The sequence below is a fragment of the Clupea harengus genome, chromosome 1 (genome assembly GCF_900700415.2).
Source record: "Clupea harengus chromosome 1, Ch_v2.0.2, whole genome shotgun sequence".
NCBI lineage: Eukaryota > Metazoa > Chordata > Actinopteri > Clupeiformes > Clupeidae > Clupea > Clupea harengus.
In genome coordinates this window covers 10341635-10357405 of record NC_045152.1, presented here as the reverse complement: position 1 = coordinate 10357405, position 15771 = coordinate 10341635, and the positions used below count along the sequence as shown (strand labels likewise).

The 15771-nt window shown below is 47.0% G+C and overlaps 1 protein-coding gene across 4 annotated transcripts in view; it reads left to right on the top strand.

Annotated features, from left to right (window-relative positions):
* Positions 1 to 15771, top strand: part of kansl1b (KAT8 regulatory NSL complex subunit 1b) — a 68423-nt gene that overhangs the window by 22799 nt on the left and 29853 nt on the right. For all 4 annotated transcript variants that reach the window (XM_031567327.2, XM_031567311.2, XM_012816863.2 and 1 more), the window contains one exon: positions 1479 to 2988. In XM_031567327.2, coding sequence (XP_031423187.1) covers positions 1586 to 2988 — 1403 coding nt within the window. In that variant the 5' untranslated portion in view covers positions 1479 to 1585. The remainder of the gene's footprint in view (positions 1 to 1478; positions 2989 to 15771) is intronic.

The window sequence follows — 15771 nt, the reverse complement described above, 5'->3', positions numbered from 1 at the left end:
GTGGGTTAAATGGTGGAATTTCCCCTTGTGTGTAGAATCCCCTTTGTGCTTTGCCGCCTTTTGTTGCCAGATCTGTGAAAATTCCTCCATTCTCCCCTCCCCCTTTCCCAACCAACGCATGTCTGGGTATCTATAGGCCTTGACTATGGCCAGTGCTCTGACCTACATCTGTGGTACAGTCAGCTGTTGGCCCCTCATGCTTCACACAGCAGTCTCACACACACACACACACACGCACACTCACTCACTCGCACACATCACAGCAATCACAGCTTGTGTCCATGTGCATACCACCCCGCCCTGCCCCTCATGTTTCAAACAGCTACAGTGTCATCACACACCTGCTGCTTTTGGATGTTGAGCTGGCATGGATATGACTCTATGACCTGTGTGGAGTTTTAGGGGGTTTCTGTGGCCGTTTGGCCCGTAAGGCATGAGTTAGAGGACCAGCAGGCCAGTTGGTCTTTCTGGAGCTGGTAGGGTAAGGCATAATCTGAACTTGAGTAATTGCTTTATAACCCTCGGAGCAAATACAGTGGTAATGTCCACCTGGCAGAAGGTTTGCTGTTAGTGGGTTCCGGTACAGACTGCTACATAAGCGTTGTTGATGTGGCTGGTGTTACTATATGACGAGACAAAATTTTGTTACTAAGTAAAAGTTAAGGAGCAGGTATACTCCCGTGGACACGGATGTGTGCATGCTGGTGTCCAAAGTATACTCGTCTTTCTGCTGTTGCGGACACGTCTCAGTGCACAAGCTCCATCACACAGTTTGAAATAATCGTGAATCTAAAGACTGTTTTTTATAGGTCCTATATGTTTTCTCTGCCCCTTCATAACTGTTTACTCTTCTATATCTAAATAGAAATGCTATCTTAAAATACCATTGCTGGCAATCTAATCAGCTATGATTCACTGAAGCATGACCTAAACATAACTCTCATTTTATCAGTGAGTCTCCCATAAATTTATTCCCTGGGAGCAAACCTACTAATGAAAATGTGCATTTGTACTGCAAGTCATTTTGTATAAAAGCGTCATGCTATATTAATAAATAGTGTAAATAGATCTTGTTTTCTTTTGACCTTGAGCCAGTGCCTGAAACAATGTGCAGTCAACAAGCAGAAGTCTGCAAGGACACAAAATATTGGTGCTGCGCAGACTATGCTGACGATGAAATTTTGCGCCATACCTACCAGCACGCACTGTGAGCAGACCGTGTCCGCAGGAGTATACTTGCTGCCATGGTAAAATCGGCAAAGGCAATGGGCATGTATGGTTGAGGTTTTTATATAGGCCTTTGGTCAGTTCAGTGTGATAATTCTCTTTGATGCCTTTCACTGAAAACATTTCTACATTTCTCCTCCTCTTTCTGTTATTCATTGGGTCATAATGTAATCTAATAATGTGACGTCTAATAGTATTCTTTCTCTTTCTTTTCTGCTCCCTGTCTGGCTCTTCCTGTCTCTCCCCCCCAGGCTGTGCTGTGGAGAGTGGGTAGTGGTAGCTGGGTGCAGTGGATCTGGCCTGAGCGGTGCCAGACGCCCCCTCCCGGCCGCCCCCCTCCCCCTCCCCCTTTCGCTGCATGGCTGCGATGGCGCCCGCTCTGACTGACGCTCCGCCCGAAGCCCACCGCATCCGCTTCAAGCTGGCCCCGCCCTCAACTCTCTCGCCCAATCCTGTGCAGCCAGGTGTCACGCCCAGCAACGGCGCTGTTGTGAAGCGCAGCCGAGCGGCCGCAACCCAGCCCCCCTCCCCTGAGCACCACCCCCACACCACACCTGTCGGCAACGGCAACAGCAACAGCAGCGGAGGCGGCAGCAGTGTAGCGGTCCCGTCCTGCAAGCGTGAGGAGCCATCATCACAGCCCGAAGCCCCGCCTCACGCGCTGGGCCGGCTGCAGCCATTGGTGGCCTCGTACCTGTGCTCGGATGTGACAGCGGTGCCGTCCAGTAAGGAGTACTTCCTGCCCCGCCAACGGCCCTCGCTGGAGCTGGAGCTCTCAGAGGAACGCCTGCGCAGCCTCATGAGTGGCACTGGCGCGCCCCCCTTCAACGGCGTGGCCAAGAGGCTGACGAGGCCCGCGCCAGGGATGGAGCGGGACGGACTGCTGGCCACCGGCAACCCCGCCGCTCTTAATGGAGGGTCTAACGGCACCAGGACTCCCGCAGGATCGGGGTCCGGTTCGGACTCTCCCCCTCCGCCTCTGGAGTCTGCCTCACGAGGAGGTCTCCACGGCAACGGCCCTTTCAGGAGTGGCGGAGGAGGAGGGGCAGATCCCCAGCACGCAGCCGACGTCTCCCAGGATAACAGTAACCCTGAGCAACCGCCTCCACCACCCTCTAGCAGCTCTACCCCATCACAGGACCCCACAGAAAACAACAACAGTTGCAGCAGCAGTACAGACCGGCCCCCATCGCTGGCGGCAACAGACTCCTCGCTCCCTCCCTCCTGCTCGTTGGAACCCCCCATCAGCAGCCCTGCGCATAATCACCCTGCACCAACGTTGGGCAGCCTGGGAACCGAGCTGCGTGTGCGGACGCAACAGAGCACGAGCCGTCAGGGACAGATTGATGGCCGTCTGCGGCGTCTGCGTAAGCGTCTGCAGGTGGTGCAGGCCAAGCAGGTGGAGCGGCACTTACAGCAGCAGCTGGGCGGACTCCTGCAGAGCACGCTTGTTCCCCTCGAGGCCCTGCGCAAGAAAGAGGGCCCCACTGCTTCCACCTCCATCTCTGCCGCCGCCACCACCACCACCACCACCTCGGTCACCGCACTCACCCCCCAGGAACGAGAGGGTCTGAGCCGATTCCTGAAGGGGGGCTCGGTTCCTGCCGAGCTGGAGAGGCTGTCCCTGAGCGGCTCCACCAACCTGCACGCGGCCGAGGAGGCCTTCGACTCGGACGCCACCGAGAGCAGCAGCGGCGGGGAGACCGACGTGGAGGAGGACGAGCTTGGACGCGTGGACGTGGAGCAGAGACACGTGCCACTGTGAGTACACCTGCACAAAAATGTGTGTGTGTCTGTGTGTAGGAAGAATAAAAGGTATGCCACTGTGCAATGTTTTAACATACAATCCTCTTTCAGTAGGGTTCTTGAGATCCCTGTCTGAGGATAGCTCTATGTGTGTATGAATGGTCACCGTTAGCTATGCTTATGGCAAAGTGAAAAAGTAGATGGCTTTCAGGTTGTTTGTGGCACTGTAGAAATAGTTCGAGCCAATTTAAGCAGGGAAACTGAATGTTCAGATTGTGACTGTTAGTGCTGTGTTTGTGAAGTGGTGCCCTTTGAGCCTGTGCAAAGGTTGTGTGCTGGTTGTTAAGCAACCAAAAGTCTCAGTAGGAAGCTGAAGAACAGCCAGAGATGAAGAGATGAGCTGAGAACACAGATGGCGATTTGATTGCAGACAAGTGCACAGAGACCAAGCTGGAAGTCTGAGTCCTCTGTTCTACAGTGGAAGTGCACCTGAATTTCATCTCTGATATCAAGGTTTCCGGTTTAAGAGTGTGGCTGACAGCTGAGAGCAGTACTCAAAATATATCCCTGAAACCCCCTTTGTGAGTATATGTGTGTCTGTGTGTCTGCGCGCACGTGCGCAAAAGTGAGCTCTGCATACGTAACGGTGTGGACGTGTGTTGCTGGTTGTGTGGGATTGTTTGTACATGAAAGAAGACAAACTTGGTTCTCTACTCTGGGCTGGTTGTCTTTCGAAAAGTTAAGGACCGGAGTCCCTTATCTTCCCAAACGCATATAGACACTCACTGTCTCTGTTTAGTCACTCCTAGTGCGTAAGACTCACTCTTACTCTGCTTTCCCCCCTGACTTTATAGGGAGCTGCTGTTGGGAGTTTTTGGGCATGGGAGAGAGGATCTAATTTTTACCCAGAAAGCCATTAGGCATTCAGTGCTAGCGTGGTGAACCCGTCAGCCTGCTGATTCAGCTTTAGCCTGCTCTGGAAGTGTTTGAGCTTGTGACAGGTGGCTTGCAGTGGTATTTTTAAGTGCACAGTGGCCAGTCAATACATATAAGTCACCCCTCTGCTCAGAATATAGAAGTGGAGATGAGTGGTGGTTATTAAGGCTGATTATGTTTAATGTTGTTTACAAAGTGAACAAAAGCAGGTCAGACTTCTACTTATGTCTTTAAGATTTTCATATTTCGCCCTAGTCTACACTAGATGTGTTAATGCTGATGCCTTGTGTTTTTTTACCCTTGTGGCTTGCTATATGGTGGAAATGTTTCTGGAACGTTGAGGCAGCATTCCAGACAGCGGCAGGCTGTATTTGCGGTGCAGCCGGCATGGACAGACGCATGCAGGCTAACCTACATTTCAGCGAGAAGTCAAGTCACATGACCATTGTGTAAGACTAAATAGGCTTACATGCAGATTATGACACACAAGTGTATGTGAGGTAAGAAATGAGGGAGTGAGTGAGACAGACAGACAGAGAGAGAGAGCGAGCAACGTAGTTCTGATCACTCTAAAGAAAGCTGTAAGTGAGTGATCCTGAGTGATATCCTGAAGGTAAATTCATGTCACATTTTTCCAATGTGAGCCACTCGGCTCTACTGTGATAGGCTCCTGATGGCTCACACACACACACACACACACACACACACAGACGCTGCACAGAGAAGAGGGGTCAGAGAGTATGGTGCGGTGGGTGGGTGGGTGTGGTGTGGTTTTGCCTTGAGTTGGCTTCACGTGATACACTGATGTAATGCTTTGCCACGCATGCATTCCCAAAGTCATTCCCCGTGACCTTGAAAGACCACATGTATTTAGGTAGCCACCCAGGGCTCTGTTTACTTTTTTTTCGCCCAAGTGTACAAAATTTAGGAACACAGAAAAAAAAGTTCTGTGTTCAAGTTCAGTCCTATTTGTAAAGACGTAATGCATCACAACTACACATACTGATAAACTGAAAATAAAAACTAAAATCCTTTTATTCTTAATCTTTCCAATTGGTGTATCATATTTTGTGTGATATTTCATGTTTCATTTTATGTTTTATCATATTTTGCTTTCAGTTTCATATGGTGCATACGCATAGATTGGCTTGGCCAGGCCTTGTAGCTTGGTCGCCTTGACTGTTCTGTCACTAGACAGGCAATTTCCTGCACATGAATTGCCAAACAGCTTCCAGAGTTGTCATGGATACCTGCCCGCTAACAGCGGATTGTTGGGCTGTGACCAGACGCATCCCTAAGAACGCATCCCTGCAACGTAAATGAGTTAGGGACGTGTTCTGTTTCACCACCGTATCGCACCTCATATGCGGGTTTCCAGAGACAGAGAGTAGAGCCAGCAGGTGATAGGGGGGCATCTTGAACACCTTTCCCGTTCTCTTCTTCCTAACACTTTGGTTTTCTTACTCGCAAGCGTAACACTGAAGAAATCTAGAGAAATTAGTTATACGGTGCAACTCAGTAGGCTAACTTTTTTCTTTTTTCCCCCCATGCACCCTTGAATTTGAGCCTCGTAAGATTATTTCTTAGCCGGATTTTATTTTATATTATATTTAGTTTCAAGAGCTCCAGCCAACTTTAGAGGAGGGTGTGTAATATTGTTTTGGAATAGTCTGAGAAGTATGGGTGCTGACCTGGTGTACATGGTCTCGCCCAACATAGACGTGCTTTGGAAGTCCGTCTGTGAAGACCTGTAGAGCATGTAATTGAATAGTGACGTTAGTAATCATTAACGCCCTTCATTTAAGAGGCCTAATGGTACCCCTTATCATGGCTTGCCAGCATCCAAATTCCCATGTTTCCATGGCGACTAGGCCTTGGGACAGTAGGCGGTATAGGCTGGGCTACTAGAATTTAGGCCTGCTGGAGTTTGCCCTCTGTGTGTGTGCCCATGAATACTCATTATTCACTACCGTGGCAGTGAATGCACGTTACCTAATTTCTTGTTCTTGTTTAAGGAATGGTGTTTCATGACCATTACCTGCAGCTCCTAGCTTAGTGCACTTCACTGCAGACGTCACGTGATACCTTAATGCCTCGGCTCCCTCCAACATGGACCGGCAAGCTGAGATGAATGTATTTCATGCGTCAAATAGACATGGGTCGGCTAGAGTGAATGATTGCCGCAGTTAAGTACCAAGCTACTCTCCCAGCTCGTTAAACCCAACATGCACTCACAAGGTCAAGAAAGTAGGACGGTAGGGATAGTTACCGGTTTCACGGGAAACCAGTCAAATTCTTGATGGTTAGTGTTAGCGTAAAACCCGTGGTTGATTCACCAGGTTTTGAAAACCTCATGTTAAATACTCAAGAGTACTAAGTGAGCTAGCTGAACGCCGATTTGCTATTAGGAATGAATTCCGTGTGTGTTTGTATTTGCATATTCCTGAAACGGAACACTGTTTAGACCAGTTTCTTTTCTTCCTTCTGTATGGATTTTCCAGCATAACTACGATGTGGCATTACTTGTATTGTCTGTAGTTCAGTATATAGTTGAACTCATTAGAAATTCTTGTCAATTAGCCTACTTTACTGAACATTGGAAAATTCTGCTATTTAATTTGCCCTCTTCACCATTATGATGATATTCTGAAATACAAATTGGCCAATAGTATACCAAGACTTTCAGAAAACAGCCCCCTCCCCCACACACACCCCTCTGACAGGTTTGGATAAACAGCATCAGCCAAGGTGGGTTATATTTTGTTGTATGTCCTTCCCCCTGTCTGTTCGTGCGTGCGTGCGTGTGAGTGAGGGAGGTGAGCTTCATGCGTCTGTTGCGTTGTTACCTCAAGCATAAAAACCTTTAGGCTTTCATTTATAGAGATCCTTCATCTCTCACCCTCTTCTGCGTTCTCTCTCTCTAGTCGATGCTTAGGGCCAATGATTTTCCGTTTAAAAAAAATGCATTTTCCGTTTCACATTTGGTGAATTCCGTTTTTTTTCGTTTCAGCTCATTTTGTTCCCCCTGAGGTAGATTGATGGCTTAAAATGAGTGAATAATATGTGCCCTTCTTAGATTGTTGTTTGCCAGCCATCAACAGAACAGAAGACTAAACATTTTTTGTTTTAAATGCGATTGGGAAGACGAGCGCGTGAATGTGACTGAATGTGGCTTTAGCGGAAATCTGTGGGTCAACCGTTGAAAAGGGGGGCGTGGCCGGAGCAGAGTTCAGCGCAGACGTGACATTTTCTCAGTGGTTTTGTTCTTTAATTAATGTTTGTTCATCGTTGCAATCGTTGTTGTGTTTATTTGAAAGAAATATAGCCTTGCAGCCCAAAATACAGGGGAATTTGGGCGATTTGTATGAACAAAATGATGTTTCCGTTTCAAAGGTGCAATTCCGTTTCAAAGTGTTCATTCCGCGAATTCCGTCCGTTTTCCGTTATCGCGGAAAATCATTGGCCCTATATGCTATTGGTTTGTAGGGCACTCAGAAGACTCCGATTTGAGTAAGGCATGCCTCCACCTCCTCTGGAGCATCCTTCACTTGTTTACTTTCTGTATCTGGTGTCATCTGGGCTGTACTCGTGCTGATATGGGATCAGTCCTGCCTCTTCACTCCCCCTGTAGAAGCTGAGGTATATCAGTGGTGTTTTGGCAGACCCTGGGGTAAACATGATAACCTGGGTTTAGCATACGGCCTGTCTTTGGACCTCCCCTCCCGTGACACATTTAACCATTTGACACCTGAACTTGCACTGGCCTCAGGGCGGCCATATTTGTGTGAGCCTGTGTGAGAGCAGCATGCATTCAGTAAAGGTAGAGTGAGCGTGTGTGGGTGTGTTTGCGGACGTATGGCTCCTGTGTGTGTGGTTACAGGCGCCCTTTCAGTTGGAGAGATTCGGTTTCCCGGCAACAGTGTCAGCTCGTGTAAAGCAGCATTCATGCTCATCTGATCCAGAGCACAGACGGCTCCTGAAAGCAGGCACAAAAGGGGGCATGTTAATTTAGCCTAAGCTGCTAGGGATCTGCATGTGTGCTTGAGTGTATGCGCGCTCTTTCCCTTTTTCTTTCTCTCCATCTTCTTTCTTTCTTTCCTTCTCCTTTTCTATTTTTCTGTCTTTAGTTTTTTGCTCTGACCCCTCTGTCTTCAGACTGCTCCACTCCTTTGCAACCTTTTTTTTCCCCATTTTTCCATCATGTCTTTTGGGGGGATTCCTTTCCCTCAAATAAAATGTTTTGCTACATTTGTTTTCACCCCCTCTCTCTTCATCTCTGTATTTCCTTCTGTCTCTGACCCTGGGTTTGTTTGTCCACTTCTCCTCTGCCCTGTTTAAATCCCTGGCTCTCTGATTGTCTTGTCCTCTGAACTACTTGCCAGAAAACATTCACAGAGCTGTCTTTCATTAGCGGGGCAGATGTTACATCTGACAGAAAATCCAGATCAATTGCTAGCTAGATGTTAGTTATGGTTTCTTGCCTACTGTCTTACAGAAGGGTTAAATAAAGTTAAATAAAGTCTCTTCCCCTAATAGATGAAAGATTGTAAATGTAATCCAAAACCCACAAGCAGCCTCAGCATCCATTTGCTAACCCTCACCGCAGCCATGTTGGATTTCTTTTCATTTTCTGCTGGTTGGTGGTGGAGGAAGTAGATGTGGATTCATCTCCCTGCTTGGTTGCCTTTTCGCCATCTGTCCTTCTGTCTGTCTGTCTGTTTTGGTCTACGTTTTGTGGGAGTCTTTATTGCTAGGAGCCGTGCCTATTAGGTTGTCGAGTAGGCCATGCTCTGTCCTAGATTTAAGAAGCTAGGGTTTCAGTGTATCACAGCAAACTCTATGATGCAAATTTCAGCAAAGGGGGAAAGCCTGGCTCTTAGCATCTCATGTATTGAGAGAGTGTAACCATAATATCCCCTGTTGGTTTTGGGAATAGAAATAAAGAAAAGACACTGTAATGCAGACCTGTGTCAGCAGCACCACCAAAGGGTAATGCTTATTGTTAGAGTGTGTGTGTTTGTGTGTGGCTGGGTAATTGCTTCACCAGGTCTCAGTGACCTCGTTGTGTTCAAGTTTAGCCTGTTTTTACCCTCCAGCTCACCTAGCCAGTCAGGCAGCTTAATTGTTTCCATTATTTTGTTCAGCTTTTTATTGTGTTCATCCTGAGATGTTCCGTTTACTCCCTCTTATCACCGCCACCTGCTGTGTTTATCTTTGTGTGTGTGTGTGTGCCAGTGGCCTTTCACCTTTTGACAGGTCATCTTGTTTACAGGATTTAAATGGATGACATCTGTTATCGTGTTGCTCATCTGGATTTCTGTGTCTGTTTTTCATTGTACATTCTTCCACTTCTATTTATTATCTGCTGTATCGTGCTCACCCTCCTTTCCCCTCATATTCTATTCTGTAGTGAACTGGTGCATGGTGAGCAGATACCCAGAGTCGTGTGGCATCTCGGATGTTTCCACACTTCCCCAAAAACACATCTCTACACTTTCATCTGTTTAGTCTTTTCTCTCTCTCTTTCTTTCTTTCTTTCTTTCTCTCTCTCTCTCTCTCTCTCTCTCTCTCTCTCTCTCTCTCTCTCTTGTTCGCTCGCTTTGGTCTTCCTCTCTCTCTCTCTCTTGCTCGCTCGCTCGCTTTGGTCTTCTTCCCTTCTTCCTTCCTCTCTTTGTTCCTTCTGTCTGTCTTTTCTGCTTCCTTTCCTAGTTTCTCCTCCTCACTAAAGACGAGTCTCCATCAGTGTAGCCGAGCTGGGGAATTACATTCGTCTTTTTAATCAGGCTGAGGATTATGATTACTCAGGATTAGGGTCCAGCGCCTAGTCAGAAAGGAATGGAATGGAGTGGATTGGAATGCACTTGAGACTTTTGGCACACATTTCAACAAGGTTCTGTAACCGTGGCCGTGGATGGGAGCTTGCTCCTCCAACCTTCAGGGCTCGGGGAGTTTTTCTGCCCTTCGGATAGACACACACACACACACGCACGCGCAGACATGAACACTCAAAGGTGTGTAAAACCCGATCAGCACACACATATTCTTCAAAAGCATGCCCACACTCTCTTACCCACCATCAAAGGCATATGAACCCAGTTCTGCGTATGAGTGTGTACACACACACACACACACACAGTCAAAGGTATAAACTGATCTGAGACCAAGATAAGGGTGAAGGTTACTGGTGTGCTAGTGGGGGAGGGGGAGCTGGTTTTGTGGGGTAGTGGGAAACCTGCAGCATTGACCTTCTGTCCTAATGTGTGTAACCTTGAGGCCACATCACGCCATACATACAGTCTTTATTACTGGTGTGTACATGCAGAGATCTCAGGGGGCGCACAAGTGACACAAACATCACCTGAAGGCCCCATGGCTTGAACACGGAAGTGTGAAGTGACGTGTGTGTGACGGCAACATCACCTCAGGTCCTAATGTGTGACGTAAGGACAGGAGGGGCACAGCTGTACAAAGGTGAATGCAGCCATGTGTTTCAAAGATTTTGGTCATGAAGATGTTCCTGTTTCCTTGACAGAGGAAAGGTTCAGCCCCCAGAGAGCACGTGTAACTGAATATACCTTCCCTGTGCTGAAGCCTCTGTGAAGGAACGTGTGTCTGCTTCAATGCTGTGTAGATATGCCAAAAAACAAATGGAAGAAGGGTCTCATACTTTTATTGGCCATTTACCCAGTGTGCAGGCTCACTTATATATAACGCTTTTTAGACACACACCTATTCTGTGGATGTACCTTGTAGGTCTCTCAGCAGCACTATAGGTTGCTATTCATGACATCCACATGTGTGTAATTAAAATTCAGAACCAACTTTAAATAATATTCAAATATGGAAGGGTTGAAATGAGCGCTGTCCTGACCGGGTGTTCCTGGCAGTCAGAAAAGACTGTATGTGTGATTGAAACATCAGCCAGTGACAACAGCACGAACCTGCACTGGAGGCTGAGGTTCATGTAGTTGTCAAGCTGCTGTTCACCCCTCTTTTACCTCTTCTGTTGTATCACTTCTTTCGCTCTCACTTTATCCTCTCTTTTTTTTGTCTCTCTCCCCGCCATCTTCATGCTCTACCCCCCCTTTCCCCGTTTGATGGATAATAACGGTGGTATTGTTTGGCTGGGGGCTTTGTTCTGGGCTCACGGCAGGAGCTTTTGAAGAGGCTCACCTCTCAATGCCATCACTAGATGGGAAAAGGAGTGTGTGCACAGTGAGGTGAGGGTGTGCAGTGGCCTACCATTTAGTGCATCTTCAAAGTATTGAAGACCGATGCAAAAATATTCTGTATCGCAGGGGATTTAATTTGAGTTCTTTGTCTGTTTTGTTACTGATGTTTTTGTATTATGAAGTGATACAGAAGATCTAAATTAGACCATGGCGACAGTGCGGGTAGGTGGTGGTCGTAGTTGTTTCTGCACAAGAACTCAAGTGTTCATGTATGTTCCCCAAGCAAACAGGTCACCTTAACCTAACAGCTTGACATGGAAGTGAGGTTGCTGACCTTGATTTGTTTTGTCTCTTCCAGTAGGACCCAGTCACTCTGATTCTCCTCTCTTTTCTTTGTCTCTTAAAGGAAGGAAACAGAACATGAGCTTTTTTCCCCCTCCTGAAAAACTCCTGAACTGTGCTCCTTATTCGCTGTGCAGTTAAAACTGCAGCTGGAATAAGGTACCACTTGCCAAAACAGCCCCCTCCACATCCAAGCTAGTTTTGAAGTTGGTGAAAATAGCAGTGTGTGTGTATAAGAAAGACGACCTTCATGAGGAATCTCTACCATCACTAGAAGATATAGTGGGCTGTTGCCTGCTCTTAATCTGTGAAGTAGATGGGACTGAGTTTGTCCCTCGCTCTCTGTTGAAGTGTATAGGCGCTGTCAGACCAAACCATTCTAGGGACTCGGTTCTAGGGACTATCCACTGGGGAGCTCCCCCGAGAACTACATAACCTCATGGTTTTTTTTTCTGTTTGCATTCGCACTGCCAGTAGGAACGATAAAGTGATGTAACGTTAGCGGAGTGCTCGCAAAACTGGAAAACAACAAAGATGGCGGACCAAGCGCTTTAGGCGGCTGGGTTTGTATTTAAATGGAATTTGTTTGGCTTTTTTCCCTTCCATTATTTGTAACCCTTCTGTAAGACACTATACAATCAAAAAACCCTGTTATTGTAACCAGACGATACATCAGAAGGGAATTTGCAAGGTGTCTGCCAGTAAACAATTCAACATTAGCAAGCCAACTACCCACAAAGTTCACAGCTTGCTGGGAAAGTTAAACAGGGGTCAGCAATTTATAATGGTGTGATTGACAGGTCACCAACCAATCTTGCTATAACGTCTGTATTGGCAAAGGGTTTATCAACACATTCAAACGTTGGGCAAGCCCAAGGCAAGCACTAAAGCAACCCCTACATGCCTTACTATTTGGCACCGATGTTTGAAAATGATGGTTCCCGTCAATGCGTTGGTTCTTGTGGTCGACCCATCAACGTACACGTAGAACTCTGATCGTTCTCAGTTCCTGCAGTGCACACACTCATAAGGGATACTATCTCCAAGAGTTCTAAGAACCATGAGAAAGTTCCTCCGCTCTCAAAGAGCCTTATCTTTGCTCCTCACATTTCCAGACTGAAGCTGCAGAGTACGTTAGGCATGTTGGCACATAGAGGTCAACACTGCTGCATGTTGTGCACTCTGCACCTGTCTTCTGTGTGTGTGTGTGTGTGGGGGGGGGGGTGTGTGTGTAATCAAGTCTTGCTGGGCAAGGTTTGTTTACTGTGTGCACCGTACTGTGCATGAGAACACTGTGGGTCGAGGACGCTGAAGCAGGAAGCCTTTTGCTGCGGTTTTGAGCAGACAGCAGGAGAAGCCGCACACAAACACCTTGCAGGCTCGTCAGCCGTGAGCCACGAGAGAAGCTCACATGACTTGCTGTGTCAGGTAGAGGGGGATGGGCAGTTCTGCGCTGCTAAAGAAAATCTGTATGCTTCTGTTCTTTGATCGGAAGTGAGTGAAGTAATGCCATCATTTGTGAGTGGGTTGTGATTGGACAGGGAACCTATTCGCCGTTGCTTTCCTTCACTATCTTTGTGGGTACAAGGTTGTGTGTGTTTATGGAGAGGGAGCTTCCTGCCATGCTCCATCAGCCCTGTCTTCTTGGTATTTCTAAAATCAGAGCTAACATTCTTTTTTTTTGAGGTGTGAAGTGTCAGATTGAACACTGCTTTTCTGCCACACTGTCATTTTCCCGAGCTGTTTGCCAACCCTTCCCCTTCCCCTTCTCCTTCTCCTCCCCAACTCCCAGCTTCCTGCTTTCCTGGTTGTTCTCGATTTCCTGTCAGCGGAAACCATTCCTTAACAACAACTGTGGCGCCCTGACGTGGTTGCATTGTGCGCCAGTTGAACACTTCTTTCGCCCCTCAGCTTATACCAAAAGAACAAAGGAACTCCCAAGAAGGTCTGTGCCTGTCCCTTTCCCGTCTCGCACAGGGTTGTAAAGCAATGAGGTGTAGTTAACTTCAATAACAAACTATCTGTCAGTGGCAGTGGCCGTACAGCAGTACCGTGCCGATGTAGGCATTGGTAGAAGCAGGTGATGGCAGTATTTATAACACTGCAGTGAAGCAGGACTGGTAACATTAGCCCTTGTGCTAGCAGTATTAGAAACACAAGGTAGAATTGAAGCTAGCATTGAGTTAGCATGTTAAGCAACATGGTTAATAGTTAAGTATATCTTATCTTACAGCAGTGCTACTGGGGTTGCAAACTCCATCACAGCCAGCCTTAAACAACTGCAGCTCTCTGTTTATGGTGGGGGAGGAAGTAGTTTTCCGGTCCGGACGCAAAGGCCATATTTCCGTCCATGGTTGAATGGTTACCATGGATTGTGCCTTTCTGTACCAGGGACTCTCATGGTTACCCTCTTTCCCCGTGTTTTTTACTGCTGAATCTGTGCAAATCTGTCAAAGAGATTCAGAATTGTCTTTATGGTGGGAGCTAATTGCAAGTGTACAAGGTCAAAATCCAAACATACATTTGTACAGTTCATACATTTTTGTTCATATTCATACAGCTCCCTGATATATAAATGAATGACCCATCAGATTATGCAGGGACAAATGTTCGATTATGGTATTGTATGATATGGAGAAAGAGCAGTAAGTACATTTCAAAAACAATTTAATTTTTTACTGAATCACCTATGTGGCCTGTCATGAAGCCATCTCACCTTAAACACATTGAAAAGAGAGCAGTTACCTAACCGTGCTGTGGCAACCTTGTGGAACGGTGTTGATGTAGGATTGCCATTAGAATGATTGTTCTGCGTGCTCAGAACAGTCCTTCCCTGTAGGAGAAATGGTTTCAGTAACCGCTGCTTTTGAAATAACTGTGCCAAATACACACCTTCATTACCATAAGAAAGGACCACCCTCGGTGCAACCTAAACCATCCCTACTGCGCAATACATTACACTCCACTTCTCACTTTCCGTCCCTTTCTCTCTCTCTCGCGCTCTCTCGCTCTCTCTTCTTCTCTCTCCACCCCATCATCTGTACCTGGCAGTGCCTGCAGTGCTTGGACCCTAATGAAAGGACTCTTCTGTGTGTGTGTGTGTGTGTGTGTGTGTGTGTGTGTGTGAGAGAAAAAGGGAGAAGGGCATCGTGTTGGTTTGGGTCTGCATGTGAGTACTATGTCTTCTCTGTGTGTGTGTGTGTGAGTGTGTGTGTGTGTAGCTGGGTGAGTTGGGTTTGTGTTGAACCTTCTCCTTGCGTACCCTCTCTGTTGAAAGCTTCAGTTGTGTTCAGTTTATATGAGTGAGAACATGGCTGATTTTTTTTATTTTTCCCTCATCATTCTCGATACATTAGTGCTGCAATGTTTTAGTCTCTTTGTGTGGTCCATCATTTCTCCCTGTGCCTTCTTTGTTTGGCCTTAGTCCTCCACGTTCTCTGAAGGTGAATCTGAAGTCGAGCTTTAGCTGTAGACCGTTTGGTATCTCATGGCTGTTGGCCACACAAGGAGAAGATAACAAAGGAAGGACAAAGAGAGAAAGAAGCAATGGTGATGTTCATTTGTTATATTCCTCGCTTAGCTGCTACACGTGAAGCCCAGGTCGCACCACACTCCGGCCCACTTTTGAGATCCAGTGGTTCTGGATTGGGTGTGATCCTCAGCCACTCTACGGTTCCTCTCCCCTCACAGCTCTCTGTTTCCTCGTGCTCTATGGGTTCACACAGGAGTTGGTGCAAATGTTATTTTTCTAAATAAAGATGCCTGTGTGTGTCTAATTTGCATGTGTGTTTGGCTGGCTGGAATAAAGACTTTCACAGATTTATTGGTTGCATGCTCAATCCTAAACGCCCACCTGTTATTGACAAAGCAAGATTTTCATATGAGGTGTGGCACAAGTTTCATGAAGCCATGGCTGAATCTAACCCACGCATGGATTGTGTTGAACATCTGCTATGTGTGTGTTTCTGTGGTGATGTGTAATGGTAGGATATTTTGATGTCATTCAGATGGGTCTTGGCTGTTACGAGTTCATGGAAAATTACTACAGTTCACCAACAGGTGTGTGTGTGTGTCCGTTCTAATCCTAAACCTGTTGAAAGAGCTTTAAGTCCGGGAACCCCCTAGGCAGCTTTGTCCATGAGCCATCTCCGTGTGTGTGTGTGTGTGTGTGTGTGTGTGTGTGTGTGTGTGTGTGTAAGTATCTGTAGTGCGTATGTGTGTAAGGGAGGCAGCACTAATTCAGGGGAGATAATCTTGTTGTTTTCTGACATTGTCTGCTCACAACAGAGCAGATTCCTGAGCCACTGAACTGTGTGCCTCTGAGAAGACCGAGTAGGTCACTTTACAA